Below are 15,805 nucleotides of genomic sequence, written 5' to 3' on the forward strand. Positions count from 1 at the left end.
CTACTTCTCATCTCTTGCCTCTTCCCACTTGTGCCATTATAGCCAAGTACACGGATACACTTGGAGTTTCATAAATTCACTGAATTTTCATATTCTTCCAGTCTCTATACCTGCTGTTTCTGCTACATGAATCATCCTCCCCTTTTAAAACAAATTAATAGTCACTTTTTGTTTAAAGCTCAATTTAGCGATCATTTTCTCAAGAAAGCCTTCCTGCCCCCTTATTCTGTCTTAGGTAACTTTCCCAGTGTGGTTACTATGTGCTCTTCTCTATCATGACACTTAGAACATAATTTTCTATGTAACATCCTATTGAGAGGTCTGTCTGAGCACTAGACTAAGATTTCGAAGGCAAGGATTTTTTTTATCTAAGTTCTCCAGTCACCCTTTGGCACATATCAGATACTCACAGATATTTCTTGAATGAATGAATGAATGAGTTAGTGGCACATATTTGGTTGCCAGATTAACTAGTTTCACAGAGACTTTTAACAGTAATACAAAACGTTATGAAATTCATGAAAGTAATTTCTTCCTAGAAAGGAATAATGTTAAAAAAGGGTTGTATCACAATTCACCTTCTCAGCTTTTCTTTGCTTGAATGAAGAAGAGAAACCTTTTTGCTTTTCTCAAACTCTGGCAATGGAGCCTTTAATTCAAGCCCAGTCTCACTTCTTAGTGATTCAGAGCTAGAAACAAGAGAAAATCATGTCACAGATTTCAGAGGAAAATTGTCAGACAATATTAAACAATCAGCACCAATACACTAATCAAAGGTGCTTCGAACTTCCTTGCTTCATGTAAAGGTGCAGTAAATACCAAAGCACTTTACCTTACAAACTTGGTGAAGAATATTTATTTCAAAGACTCTAAAGAATTTATGATCAAGATCATCACAAATCCATGACTGATTAAACTCTAAAATATACAGATAAAGAGTAACAGATACCAGCAGTATTAAAATATTCTGACTTCATTGATTATGACTCTCCAAATTATATGACTGTATCGAAAGGTGTATAATAGGAAAAAACCACAAAGGATTAGAGGGTCACATTGCACTATTCCAACCTGATCAGCAAAGGTCAGATATCCTCCATTTATGGATATTTTCTGGCTCTACCATTTTTCTAAAACTTCTCCATGCATTTTGATTAATTTTTTTTAAATAATTCCCTAAGAAACAAATAAACTAATATTATCTCCTTTATCCCAAGAGACAGAGCTTAATTTGAAAATTTACTTTTATTTGTAGTGGTAGAATTCTGAAGCAAAACAAAGATTCAAGACAAGGAGGGTTCAAAAAGAAATTGCAAATAATACAAGAAAATTACAAAGCCTTCCAAAACCCTTCCCAATCTCATATCCCAGATAAAGTTTAATACAATAAATTTATTTCTGGTTAAAATGTTAAAATATCAAGAAACTTGTTGATATTTTTGCACCACTTAAGTGAGCACATCTTTGGTTTAACCACACTTATTGGTTGCCAAGTCTCTTCCTTGTTTAAAATAGTAGATGGTCACATTTCTACAAACAGTTGATGGTCACATTCTACAAATTCCGGAAGTGACTGACTCAAAATTCTCACCATCATCATTCATGTCCTCAGCAGCTATGTTTATTGTAGCTCTATGCTCTATTTAAAATTAAAATCCCTTTGGAAATCAGCTTAAAGTGAATGAAAGAAATTCACAAAAATTGAATTTTTATAAGCAGATAAAGAAAGGTCTGACCCCCAGTTCAACCACCTATCCAATGCAGGTTTGAATACCAGCTCTAATATCTATGGGGGTGGGGGGTTGGGTGGATGGGGACAGAGATAGAGAGACCTTTTTTAAGGGTTGTTTTCTCACGAACTGAGGGGACAGATTCATAAGTTCAAAAAAGACATCAGGGAGAAGCTTAGTGGTAGGTGGATAACATCTGAGGCTGCTCTTGTCTGTTCAAATACTGGGGTTATATGTAAAATTTTTTTCTGAAGAAGATTCTACTGTTTCTAAAAAGTTTGAATATCGCTGCTATTATTTAACTCTGATTAATGGTAACTCAGACTCTACCACATCCAGTGTTGGGGAACTTACTACCTTGCAATTCACCCTGGTCCCCTGTGATCAAATAGGATTGTTAAGAAGTACTTCCTAGGGGCGCCTGGGTGGCTCGGTCAGTTAAGCGTCTGACTTTGGCTCAGGTCATGATCTCACAGCTTGTGAGTTTGAGCCCTGCATCAGGCTCTGTGTTGACACAGAGTTCTCCAGAAATTACCCAGTAAAAATTTATATTATGAAAAAGTAAAAACAAAACTAACCAAGCAAATAGGTCAGTAGAAAAATATCCCAAGTGTTCACTGCAGGAGTTCTGCATGGGCAATCCAGGTTCTTCAGGCTTCACAGAATATTCATTCTTAACTGAAAGTTTTAAAGGGGGACTATTTTAATTCTAACATCACTGGTGGGGACGATGTTAATCACACATACAAGCCCTGAACAAAAAGCAGTTGCCACTTTTTACTCAACAGAGTTTACAAAGCAGTATTTTTTAAATAGAATGCATTTTATAGATTTCAGTCTATAAAGCAGGAAACCACCCAGGTTAGAAAGCAAAATGAAAATACTACATTCTATTCACTCCAGACATCAACCAATTTCTAGAACCAAATTCTAGTAACTTAGTGGTAGGTGTGCTTAAAACACATTCAACTGAGATTTATTTATTAAGTTTTTATAGGTAACTGTCATACTTAACAGAAAATAAGTATGAGTCTGCAGTAGGCAGCTGTATTGTCAAAATATGACATCTGATGGTTTTTTCTTTCTTTCCTTTTTTTTTTTTTTTTTTTTTTTGCAGCTGCTCATTTTCAGAGCAAACATGAGATGACCAGAAGCAGACGTGGTTATGACCAATAGGAAGGTGCTAGACAGCTGGTGATGAGCAGCTGCTCTATTTCCACTGAGAACCAAATAAGAGTTTGCAAAGAGGATTTGGGTCACCAGTTAGCCATTTCCAGGAAGAACTCTGAAACTCAGGGGCTGAAAGCCATTGGAATGTTATAGAACAGACTCACCAATCTGCCCTCAATGTTAAAAAAGGACATGAAAAAAAGAGGAGTGTACTGAGTCCTACGTCATCTGGAGTATGAGTTTATACAGGATAATCCTGAAAGTGTTTTTCAGGCCCATTTTAAGAAAAAAACATCTTAATTTTAAAAGATTCCTAGCTAATATCCCAGGCCTAGAAAAACCACAAATAGTCATTGACCACAATGATTTCAGTAGAATTTAATTTCAGAAATTGGAGTTTGTCCTTTCATGAGCCAAATTAAAGCTAATTTAGCTTAAGTGTTTAGATGCTGGTGATACACATTAGATAATGTAGGTGAAGAGTTTTGAAATGTGAGGTCTAATTGAAGCACTGACAGTAATTACCTAGGTCTAAAAATCTAAAACGGAAAGGACAAACACCCTAGCAACTTACAGAAGTAAACTAATTTATAAACAAGGGTTTTGCAAGCAGAAAGTATGATAAGATTCAAGGTTAGTGGCCCTGGCTTTTAGACACTCATACAATGACACAGCATGATTAATTCCATTTTAAAGAGCAAGAAATGATGGTAACAGCTAGGGCACTAAAAAGAAAAACCCTGTGCCTGCTGCAACACTGTTTGCCCTTGTGCAACACACTTTAAGCTTTGGAACACGTAAATTTTGTCTTCGCAGGTAGGGAACATATGTTTCCTTTTATTTTATTTACACTTTTTCCTTCAGACTATGATTAATAAGGATTACATGTTCTTTACAGTACACAGCATACAGTTAATCCTCAGCAAATAAAAAGCATAAGTGGAATACCAACTTAAAATGTATATATAGAGTTTTTGGAGCATTTAATTAGAACTTTTCAAACCTTTGGAAATTTGGTTTTCACTCACCGGTATTTGAGAAATATGTTTTCCAGTATTTTACCACAATACTCATTTTTTCGATTGTCAGTGGTTCAATTAAAGTAACATCAGCTCCATGCCCTGAAACACAACCTAAGAATTTCTGCATTAAATATTGACCTTGTGACTTCTATTTATAGAAAAAACATAATATGTACAACAGGCACATACCTTTAAAGTTTTCAGGGGTTATAATAACAAACAGCAAATGTATATTTTTCTTCTTGCCAAATCTGAGAGGAAAAAAGTGTTAAAATGAAGCAAAATCATCATTTGAAAAATTGGGATTCAATATTTTACCTTAAGAACTAAACTAGAATGATTTTATTTCTTTAGAACTTCAAATGATGGCATTAATATGGAATTTAGTAAAAGGAGCATCTCAAATTAGCAATGGAAAAAAGATGAACCACTTTTATTCTTGTTTAAAAAAAAAAAAAGCCTAACTTTTATCCATGTTCTTGAGCTAACCACCAGTTTACAAGAAATTTAAGGAAAAGAGAAATATTTTAAAGAATGCTGTGGGAATGGGGCGCTTGGGTGGCTCAGTCAGTTGAGTGTCCAACTCTTGATTTCAGCTCTGGTCATCATCTCATGGATTGAATCCCAAGTCGGGGCTCTGCACAGACAGTGAGGGGCCTGCTTGGGATTTTCTCTCTCTCCCTCTCTCTCTGCTGTTCCCCAGTTCACACTTTCTCTCTCTCTCAAAATAACTAAATAAACTTAAAAAAATATGCTGTGAGGATGAAATCAGCAAAAGCCAGAATGTGAAAAACTCGGTGAGACAAATAGCCCCTTTAAAAATACATATAAATAAAGAGTAAGACAAAAAAAAAAAAAAGGAAAGGAATAATTGAATCTTGATTTATATAAACTAACAGTTTAAAAAAATCATAGGATGGGTGGCTGGCTGGTTCAGTCAGAGGGGCATGCAACTCTTGATCTCAAGGTCATGAGTTCAAGCCCCATATTGGGGGTAGAGCCTACTTAAATAAAAACTTTAAAAAAAAACAAAAAATCATAAACACAGAAACTTGAACACTGGATATTTGACAAAATTAAAGAATTGTTATTAATTTTCAGGTGTGTATTGTTATTTTGCGGTTATTTTAAAAGAGTCCTTATCTTTTAGAGGTATTTATTAAAGTATTTATGGATGAAAGAAAATGATATCTTAGATTTGCTTTCAAATAGTTCACCAGTTCAGCAGGGGTGGGAGAACTGGAAGGGCCAGAGATGAAACCAGATTGGCCATGTGTTGATAACTGTTAAAGCTGCATTATGGGTACAGGCAAGTTCATTATACTTTTATATGCTTGAAAAAAAAAAACAATAAATAAAAGAAATGTGGTGTTACAATAAACTATACTTAGGAGTTCAGGAAGTTGGAATTTCTGATAATTTAATGGGTACTGAACTTTGGCTTTGAATAAAAGGAAATTATTTTCCAAGGAGACTATTACTGTGAGCCAGACTAAAGAGAACAGCTAGTGGCGCCTGGGTGGCTCAGTCAGTTAAACATCTGACTTCAGCTCAGGTCACGGTCCTGCAGTTTATGAGTTCAAGCCCTGCGTCAGGCTCTGAAGCAGATTCTGTGTCTCCCCCTCTCTCTGCCCCTCCCCTGCTCACGTTCTGTCTGTCTCTCTCTTAAAAGTAATTAAACATTAAAAAAATTAAAAATAAAGAGAACTAAACTGCTAAACTAAACTGCCTAAGAAAAAATAACTATTCTATAATACTTAAAGTATCACTTATTATATTAATATGTCGTTATGTGTGGTTATTATTTATTCCCTTAAGACAGGACCTGGAAGAACCCCCACTATATAATATTGTTATATTATCTTATATACGCATTTGAAAATAAAGGCACATTATGCCATGCTCCAAATTACATTACAGTTGATCCTTGAACAGCATGGGTTTGAACTATGCCAGGCCACATATATGTGGATTTTTTTGGATAAAGTATAATACAGTAGTAAATGTATTTTTTTTCCTTATGATTTTCTTAGTAACATTTTCTTTCCTCTGGCTTAGTTTATTGCAAGAATACAGTATATAATACATATAACATACAAAATATGTGTTAATTGCCAAATTATCAGTAAGGCTTCTCATCAACAGCAGGCTATCAGTAGTTAAATTTTGGGGGAGAGTCAAAAGTTACACACGGATGAGAACCACACTTGAATTGAGAAATACTGAATAAAGCAGACTGCCATTCTTAGGGTGGGTGGGTTTCATCTAATTAATTGAAGACCTAAGTAGAATAAAAAGTCTGAGAACTCCTCCAGCCTGACTGAGCTGAGACATTGGCCTTTTCCAGCCTTCAGATTCAGACTGAAATATCAGCTCTTCTTGGGTCTTGAACCTGCCAACTTTTCAAATGAAATTTATACCATCAGCTTTCCTGATCCTCAGACCTTTAGATTTGGACTGGAACTACACGTTGGCTCTCCTGGGTCTCTGGCTTGCCAATTACAGATCTTGGGACATCTTGGCTTCCATCATCGCATGAGCCACTTCCTTAAAATAAACCAACTTCTTCCCTATCTCTAGATAAATGGACAGATAGATGATAGACAGATCAGCATCCTACCGGCTCTGTTTCTCTGAAGAATCCTGATTAATATAGCCACATTTTATTTATTCATTCATCTGTCTATGGACATTTGGGTTGCTTCTACCTCTCGACTACTATGAATAGTGCTGTGAACATGGTGTGAAAATATTTCAGAAACATCCTTACAGACACATCCAGAGGAATGTTTTGCCAAATATCTAGGCATCCTATGACCCAATCAAGTTGACACATAAAAATTAACCATCACAGGGGCAACTGGGTGGCTCAGTCGGTTAAGTGTCCAACTTTGACTCAGGTCATTATCTTGTGGTTTGTGGGTTCAGGCCCTGCATCAGGCTCTGTACTGAGAGCTCAGAATCCTGGTTCAGATTCTATGTCTCCCTCTCTTTCTGCCCGTCCCCCACTAGCACTCTGTCTCTTCTTCCTCAAAAATAAATAAACCTTAAAAAAATAAAAATAAAAACCATTACAGTGTTATATACATACAATGGAATATATTACTCAGCCTTAAAAAGGAACAATCTGTTAAATGCTACCATATGGGTGAACCTTTAAGACATTATGTTAAGTCAAATAAGCCAGTCACACACACAAAAATACTATATAATTTCATTTATCTGAGGTATCTAAAGTAGTCAAATTCATAGAAATAGAAAATAAAATGGTGGTTACTGAAAGATGTTGGGAGGGGTAAAGGAATACTTGTTTAATAGGAATAGAATTTATGATTTACAAAATGAAAAAGTTCTGGAGAAATATTTCACAACAGTGTGAATACACTTAACACTACTGAACTGAACACTTAAAAATGGACAAGATGGGAGGCACCTAGGTGGCTCAATGGGTTAAGCATCTGACTCTTGATTTCGGTGCAGGTCACGATTCGGTGGGTTCAAGCCCTGCATGGGATTCCACACTCGCACTGAAGAGTCTTATTAGGATTCTCTCTCTTTCCCTCTCTCTGTCCCTCCCCTGCTCATGCTCTCAAAATAAAGAAACATTTTTAAAAAATGCACAAGATAGTAAAATTTGTGTTATTTGATTTTACCACAATAAAAAAAAATACCCCCCACAAAAAGAAGCTATACATGGATTTTCGACTGTGCAAGGCATTCATGCCCCCAAACCCCATGTTGTACAAGGGTCAACTGTATATGAGATTTATATCTTTTTTAATTTTTTTTAATGTTTATTTCTGAGACAGAGAGAGACAGAGCATGAGTGGGGGAGGGGCAGAGAGAGAGGGAGACACAGAATCAGAAGCAGGCTCCAGGCTCTGAGCTGTCAGCACAGAGCCCGACACGGGGCTCGAACTCACAAACCCTGAGATCATGACCTGAACCGAAGTCGGTCGCGTAACCGACTGAGCCACCCAGGCGCCCCTGTATATGAGATTTATATATCTGAGTCATATATATATTGAGAGCCCTCTATATGCCAGATTCTGTGCTAGGCTCTGGGGGATACCATAAACAGGAAAACAAGGCCTCTGCTCTGATAGAGTTAATAGTTTCTTGAAGGGGTCAGACACTGAAGAAATCACTGTAGATAATTAATGAAGTAGTCAAATATGTGCCCAGTGCTGTGAAGGAAAGCCTTAGGGGCTGGTGGGAGTACCTACTTGAGAACTAACCTACTTTGCAGCCTGAGGCTTCCAGGCAGGAATGCCTCTGTGGCTGACTAGGAGTTAGCCACACAGAAGGTAAAACTGGGGAGAGAGCAGACTCAGAGAAGCAGTAAAGTACATTTGGGACAAACAGAACAGGCCCTGGGAAGAGGCCTGGGTATAGAGAATAGGTAAGTTTGAGAAAGTGAAAACGCCCAATATGGTACAGAGCATCTGAGGGAGGGACACATATGATGAAACCAGAGGGGTACATAGGCCTTTGGGCCAAATTAGACATTTGGTATTCAAATGTCCCAAAATATTAAAATACCACATATTAAGTTATTGGCATGATTGTATTTGCATTTTAAAAAGGCCACTCTATGATGGGACAGACAGGCAGAGTGTGTCCTATGTGGTGGCACAGGGTGAATTTGAGAGACCATATTGCAGTTATGCAGGCAAGAACTGATGGCAGAAAAAAGACATACCCGAGAACTTTCTATAAAAAAATAAATACTTCTGGCGCACCTGGGTGGCTCAGTCAGTTAAGCATCCAACTCTTGGTTTCAGCTCAGGTCATACTCTCATGGTTAATGAGTTTGAGCCTTGTATCAGGCTCTGTGCTGATAGTGCAAAGCCTGCCTGGGATATTCTCTCTCCCTCTCTCTCTGCCCCTCCCCTCCTCACTATGTCTCAAAATAAATTTGAAACTTAAAAAAAATTGTTATAAATAAATAATTCTGAATATTTGCTAATTACTAGTGCTAACATGTGACAAGAAGGATTAGTGCTAACATGTGACATTCACAAAACTGAGGTCTCTTCAGGCTTGATTCTGCTCTGTGAATTCTGAGGAGTTTGGGCTAAAAGAGAAAAAAGGAGAGAAAACACATTTCTAAGAAGAAATGAGACGCTCAGGCAGAAATAATACCATCAAATAGGCATACACGGGAGGGAGCATAGGATTAGACTGGCAGACTGGACATGAAAATAGGAAAGGCACATGAGCATACTGGTATAGGAGGGCATGTTGGCATGGTGGATGACAGGAATGTCGCTCGCCACAGTGTAAGTATTTCATGTATATTTTTAAGTGGGGTATAATGGAGGTATGATTACTGGATGAGGAAACAGAAGTGGAAGGGAAAGATGGACTGAACAAACAGGACCACAGAAAGAAACTTACAAGGTAGTGTAGCTCAACTTTTGGAATAAAAATTACTTGTTGCTTCACAAAAAGTAAATTATAAGCACACTTTAGAATTAGAGAATTTTAAATAAAACAGATTATTAGCTTTTAGAAATATTCTATGTCTGGGGTGCTTGCGTGGCTCAGTCAGTGAACGTCCGACTTCGGCTCAGGTCATGATCTCATAGTTCATGGGTTCGAGCCAGGCAGCGGGGTCTGTGCTGACAGCTCAGAGCCTGGAACCTGCTTTCGATTCTGTGGCTCCCTCTCTCTCTCTGCCCCTCCCCAACTCACACTCTGTCTCTCTCTCAAAAATAAAAATAAACATTAAATTTTTTAAAGAAATATTCTATTTTTTCATTTTACAAATTGATTTTACTGGCATTAAAATAAGTTATATTTGGATATATGAATATATATATAATGCCCTCATGATGACTTTCAAACTTCAAGCTTTACATCAGAGTTGGAATTCCTGGATTTTTGTCATTAGCACAGAATCAATTACCAACTCAAATACTTCCCCTGCTAGCGAAACCCTAATTGTGATGCTGTACAGGAGCTCCACTAATCAATAGAATTCCCAGAATCCAACACACTGGTGTGGAGCTTAGCTGCTCATTCACATTCTCTACGGATCGATAAGCTAAAAGAGTTTCTAGTTTCCAGGATCACCAAAAAAAAAAAAAAAAAAAAAAGGAAAAAGAAAAAAAAAGTCCTCTTCCTAATGAATCAATGTTCCTTAAAACAAAGCAACACAAAAACAAGGCAAACATCTCTTTCATCCACCCCAATTAACAGCACTTCTTTCATATGCCAAAATCAAATTGCAGATTCTGAGACCTTATAAGTACCTTCTCAGTTGAAGTCTCTTGGGTTTTAAACATTTGCAATTCATTAGGGGACAATCCATTTCTCCTCATTGTATTTCATACAATATACTGTTTAAATGTCATGATGGTTCCTGAGACCACACTCTACATACAAGATTGGATGTTGATATTCTAGTGTCCCTTCCTATGCCTGTCTCAGGTATTCTCTGAAACCGAAGGCAGTTATAAGCTCAAAATGCAGCAGTACAGTTCCCTAGTCTTGCCACTATACCCGGGTCTGGTCCCTGGTAGCTGGGGCGGGGGGGGGGGGGGGGGGGGTGGGGAAGATCAGATAAAATGTCTTGAGCTGAGCTGTACACTCAACTGACTAAAGAGCCTCAGGAAAGTCCTGGCCTCTGAAATCTATCATCAGTAAGAGAACCAATGGTGTCTTATAAGTCCCTATGAAGCCAGGGAAAATTTCTAAACTCATTTACTTTAGAGTCAAAAGGACTCCAAGGGACAAAAGCCAGTGTCATTTTTGGGTAGTGGTCTCGAGTACAGTTATCCATTATGCTGTCTGTGGGCCAAATGCAGCCAAATTAACTTGGCTGGTCTATTTGGGACTTGCAACAAACAACCTTCTTTGCTAATGACCATTAATTAAAACATTTTCAGTGAGAAAACTGAGAGCTTTACTATACATGTGAAAACACTTAAGTTCACTCGCTACTAGTAGGGTACCTGTGATAACATGTAGTTGAGTTCTGAGAATTTATTCTGGTCAATAGTAAAGGCTGGTGTGCTCTCTTCCCATTATGTTACTCTTCAGAAGAGTTCCTGCTGTGACCATCCTAAGTCAGGGTCACCACATGACATGATGTTAAGCATATTAAGACCTAGAATTTTCTGCAATTCCTACTTATACTCAACCATCAATTATAGAATAATGTTTTTAGTAAAACTACTTTCATGTTTTGTTATTTTGTTTATTATGAAGCATTCAGCAGGGTGGGTCATGCCAACTGACTAATGAGACTTACTGAGTTGCACTGTCAAGTCAAAGATGTTTTGGAATTAGGGACACAAAAGCACAACTTGTTAGACCCCTGTGGCTCACTAAGATTTCTTAGTGAATTAATAAGTCAACTGATCAGACAACTGAAACTATATGGGAAAGATAAAGTCAGAGCCAAACTTGATTTGTAGACTGAGCAGATGGAACCTCATTCCTTTGCTACTGCTGGACTGCTTGGAGCTCACAAGAACCACAGAATTCTAAAAACTGCAGAGACATTTCATGGAATGGAAAATCACAATTTCAGACAGGATCCATACGTTGTTGATGAGTCTAAAAGATATTTTAATTTTCCATACCTGCCTTTGGAAGATAAAGTATCAGGATGTGTCTGAATTATCAAGTATCTGCTCTTTGAGTGTGGCTCAATTTTAGAATTCTGAAGCTAAGCATATGAACCCTAAAACTATCTTAAAATATTTTATCAGTGCTGGGGTACGTGGGTGGCTCAATTGGTTAAGCGTCTGACTTCAGCTCAGGTCACGATCCCACAGTTTGTGGGTTCCAGCCCTGCGATGGGCTCTGTGCTGACAGCTCAGAGCCTGGAGCCTGCTTCAGATTCTATGTCTCCCTCTCTCTCTCTGCCTCTCCCCTGCTCGCTCGCTCTCTCTCTCTCTCTCTCTCTCAAAAATGAATAAACATTAAAAAGTGTTTTTTAAATACGTTTTATCAACAGGTAGTATTTGAGTTAAACCAGCTCAATAAAAATGTATTTATAAAATGAAACCCAACTAGGGAGTACTATTAAGAATGTTAACCTGTAGGGGCGCCTGGGTGGCGCAGTCGGTTAAGCGTCCGACTTCAGCCAGGTCACGATCTCGCGGTCCGTGAGCTCGAGCCCCGCGTCGGGCTCTGGGCTGATGGCTCGGAGCCTGGAGCCTGTTTCCGATTCTGTGTCTCCCTCTCTCTCTGCCCCTCCCCCGTTCATGCTCTGTCTCTCTCTGTCCCAAAAATAAAAAAAAAAAAAAAGAAAAAAGAATGTTAACCTGTAATTGAGATGTGCCATAATTCTTGAGAATGTCAGTCTGTGAAGTACCAATATTTTTTATGAATGATTAAAATTGATCCCTGATTAGCTTCAAGCTGAAAATATCATTCTTCTGTAAGAATAAATTTAAGAATCTTATTAAACAGGCTGCTTATATTTTATTCTAAAATAAGCCTAACACTATAGCTAATAGGCTACATGCTTCATTCTTATTTTTAATAGAAATCCATATGCCTTATAGATAAATAGATTTGTGATCACGGGCTCTAATACTACAAATAAAGGTGGACACTTCTACTCTATATTAAGCTCCTCATTAACTGGTAAAACACATAAAGTACCCAGAGAGAAAAAAGTAAGACGAATAGTCGTATATCTTGCCAAACCCATCCAGATTTTGAGATATTACAACAACAAGGATCTAAGGGGGGAAAATCTAAAATACAGCAGAAGAAAAGCTAAACAAGACATTTTATTTTGGTTTAGTAATTAAATGTCAGCCCAAACTCAAAATATACAGTGTTTTAGGAAAGATAAAGGCTTAAATGCCTTACAAATGGGATAGTATGTTTATAGGACTCATTACTCTAAGAAAAACCACAGGTTCAAAAATATAAACATGCTCCACAAGGGTTTAAATAATTCATAAGTAATAAACTCATAACAGATCTTAGGGCAAGAAAGGGAATTCCAGAGACATTCCTAGCCTCTGAGGTCAGTATCACGAAAGGCAAAGATTTTACAAAGAAAACTGTCCATTTTTTAGGGAGGAACACAAAAGCTAGAACTCACTGTCTGCCCTGAATGGCATTTCTTCTATTCATCCACACAATCACTCACTCATACCCACAGCAAGGTACTGAATACTTGCTATTAGTCAAAATCTATACTAGATATTGGGAATAGCGGAACAAGAGCCAAGAAAAACAAATCCAGGTGTTTTCAAATGATCCTTTTTTTCTTTCCAAACAAATGTTTCTATAGCAAAATAGTAGAACCATACGGTAAATATACTATTTTGGCATGTCTATATATTTAATGCCTTCTTTCTTCCCTGCTGAGAAATCTTTAGCTGTGTTATTCAGAGCAAAGAAACCAGCAATAGGGAGAATCCACACGGTGAATATGTTCTCTCCCCCAATCTTCTACCTTTTAATAATTACAACTGGACATAAAACTTGTTCTTAAATAGAACTTTATTCTCATCCTGTTCAAAATGTAGCTTCAATACTGAGCAAATATGAAGCCTTTACCACAGAGGGACCTGGCTAGGTTCCCACTCTTGGAATGAGGAGAGAGATCAGCCACACTGATTTGTCCAGTGCTCTTGTAAAATGGCATGTATTTTTAGTTTATACAAAGTTTGGCATATATTGAATCTCAGGTGTAAAAGAAGGGGCTTCAACACACAAGCCAAGTAATTATAGACTTTTATAAGGAACATGAAGAGAAAAGACTTCTCCTCAGAGTTTTGTAAAAACAAGCCATATGGTCTTAGGTAAACCACTTCACCCTTAGTTGTTTGTAAAGTAGGGATGAAGAAACCTGTTCCACCTCCCCATAACACTGTTGTAAAAATGCTGAAATACTATAATAAATGCAATATTATGATGAGGTCCCAGCCAGGGGAATTCTATTCATAGGAGTCATTTTTTAAAGGTATATAATAAAATAGGTTTATCTTCAGAAGAAGGACAGTTCACAACATGTCTTGGAAATGAAATCCACTTTGAGGTAGCCTGCCTGGTTTGTCTAGGGTTCATACTCCCAGGAGAAAGCCAAAACAAATGAAGTAGATAATCTAAGAAACCCCAAGAGCTGTATCCGTCTCTCCACCTCTCTCTTTAACAAGGAACTCATTACTTTGACCTCTTCCCATTCCAACTTTTCTTGTCCCCTAACAGAATACACTTGCTACTTTTTATTCAGGGATAATATTGACTCTGAACATTCTCCTTTAGTCTTGAAAGGCCTGTCCAGTAATTATTACAAGTCCTTGTATATTCCAATATTATCTGCAATTACACTTTCTCTATCAAATCTTCTCGTAGAAGGGGAACGAAATTGTTTTGACCTAACCTTGTTTAAAAACATCCAGAATGGCTCAAAATCCTATGTAGTCAGGCAAGGAAGCACCTAACTCTCCCACCACCAGACTCCAGATCTCTAAAGTAGAGTGGGTCAAACAGAACCAGAACATCTATGGAGCTACAAGATGAAACAAAAATATTGGAGGTGATATTGATCTGGACTCTACGGATCCAAAGAGTTTTGAGGCTTTTCCACATTAGGACATCTCTTGAAGGAGACACTTTGAGTCCATCGCTAATATAACACAGAGCTAAGAGTGCTCACCTTAGTATCTGCCATAAAAATTAATGAACTCCAAAAAGATGTGTCATTTTCTTAAATTTTTTTTTTACATTTATTTATTTTTGAGAAACAGAGTGAGACAAAGCGTGAGTGGGGGAGGGGCAGAGAGAGAAGGAGACACAGAATCTGAAGCAGGCTCCAGGCTCTGAGCAAGCGGTCAGCACAGAGCCTGATGCGGGGCTCAAACCCACAAACTGTGAGATCATGACCTGAGCCGAAGTTGGATGCTCAACCGACTGAGCCACCCAGGCACCCCGGATGTGTCATTTTAAATGACATAGTTATTCAAAAGGAGTACCTATGGGATTAAGGTAAGTACTGTACCAAATAAATTTCTATGACCAATTAATTCTCACATTCACCCACATCACTTTTTTTGCTGTTGTTTTACCTTTTTTTAATGTTTATTTATTTTTGAGAGAAAGAGGGACAGAGTGCAAGTCAGGGAGGAGCAGGGAGAGGAGACACAGAATCGGAAGCAGGCTCCAGGCTCTGAGCTGTCAGCACAGAGCCTGACATGGGGCTCAAAAGACGGGAGTCGAAGGTGGACACTTAACTGACTGAGCCACCTACGCTCCCCCACATCAATTACTTTTTAAATTAAAATGATAATTCTTATAATAGTATGCCAAACTGGCAATAAAAACAATACTATGTATACCTATTCTTCCCATGAAAATATCTCTCATCTTAAAAATTAAAGCATAAACAGTACCATCTTTAAAGGTTTTTTTTTTTTTTATAGAAATGGCTTTTTTAAATTTTTTTTAACGTTTATTTATTTTTGAGACAGAGAGAGACAGAGCATGAATGGGGGAGGGTCAGAGAGAGGGAGACACAGAATCTGAAACAGGCTCCAGGCTCTGAGCTGTCAGCACAGAGCCCGAAGTGGGGCTCAAACCCACGGACCGCGAGATCATGACCTGAGCTGAAGTCAGCCGCTTAACCAACTGAGCCACCCAGGCGCCCCTAGAAATGGGTTTCTAAGGGCACTTGGGTGGCACAGTTGGTTAAGCATCTGACTCCTGATCTTGGCTCAGGTCATGATCTCACAGTTCATGAGTTCAAGCCCCATATCCGGCTCTGTGCTGATGGTGCAGAACCTGATGGTGCAGAACCTGCTTGGGATTTCCTCTCTCCTGTCTTCCCGTTCCCCACTTGTGCACACACACTCTCTCTCTCTCTCCCTCTCAAAAAAAAAAAAAAAAAAAAACTTTAAAAAAATTTTA

General features: G+C 38.0%; 1 protein-coding gene across 2 annotated transcripts in view; it reads right to left on the reverse strand.

Moving 5' to 3' along the window:
- The window catches only part of LOC102967108 (spermatogenesis- and oogenesis-specific basic helix-loop-helix-containing protein 2), a 54,240-nt gene that overhangs the window by 25,163 nt on the left and 13,272 nt on the right, over window positions 1-15,805 (reverse strand). For both annotated transcript variants that reach the window (XM_042956906.1, XM_042956870.1), the window contains exons 3-6: window positions 4,112-4,173; window positions 3,929-4,033; window positions 2,309-2,408; window positions 579-689 (exon numbers count right to left, since the gene is read on the reverse strand). In XM_042956906.1, the coding sequence (XP_042812840.1) occupies window positions 579-689; window positions 2,309-2,408; window positions 3,929-4,033; window positions 4,112-4,173 (378 nt within the window). The remainder of the gene's footprint in view (window positions 1-578; window positions 690-2,308; window positions 2,409-3,928; window positions 4,034-4,111; window positions 4,174-15,805) is intronic.

Source organism: Panthera tigris, chromosome A1 (assembly GCF_018350195.1).
Source record: "Panthera tigris isolate Pti1 chromosome A1, P.tigris_Pti1_mat1.1, whole genome shotgun sequence".
NCBI classification, from domain to species: domain Eukaryota; kingdom Metazoa; phylum Chordata; class Mammalia; order Carnivora; family Felidae; genus Panthera; species Panthera tigris.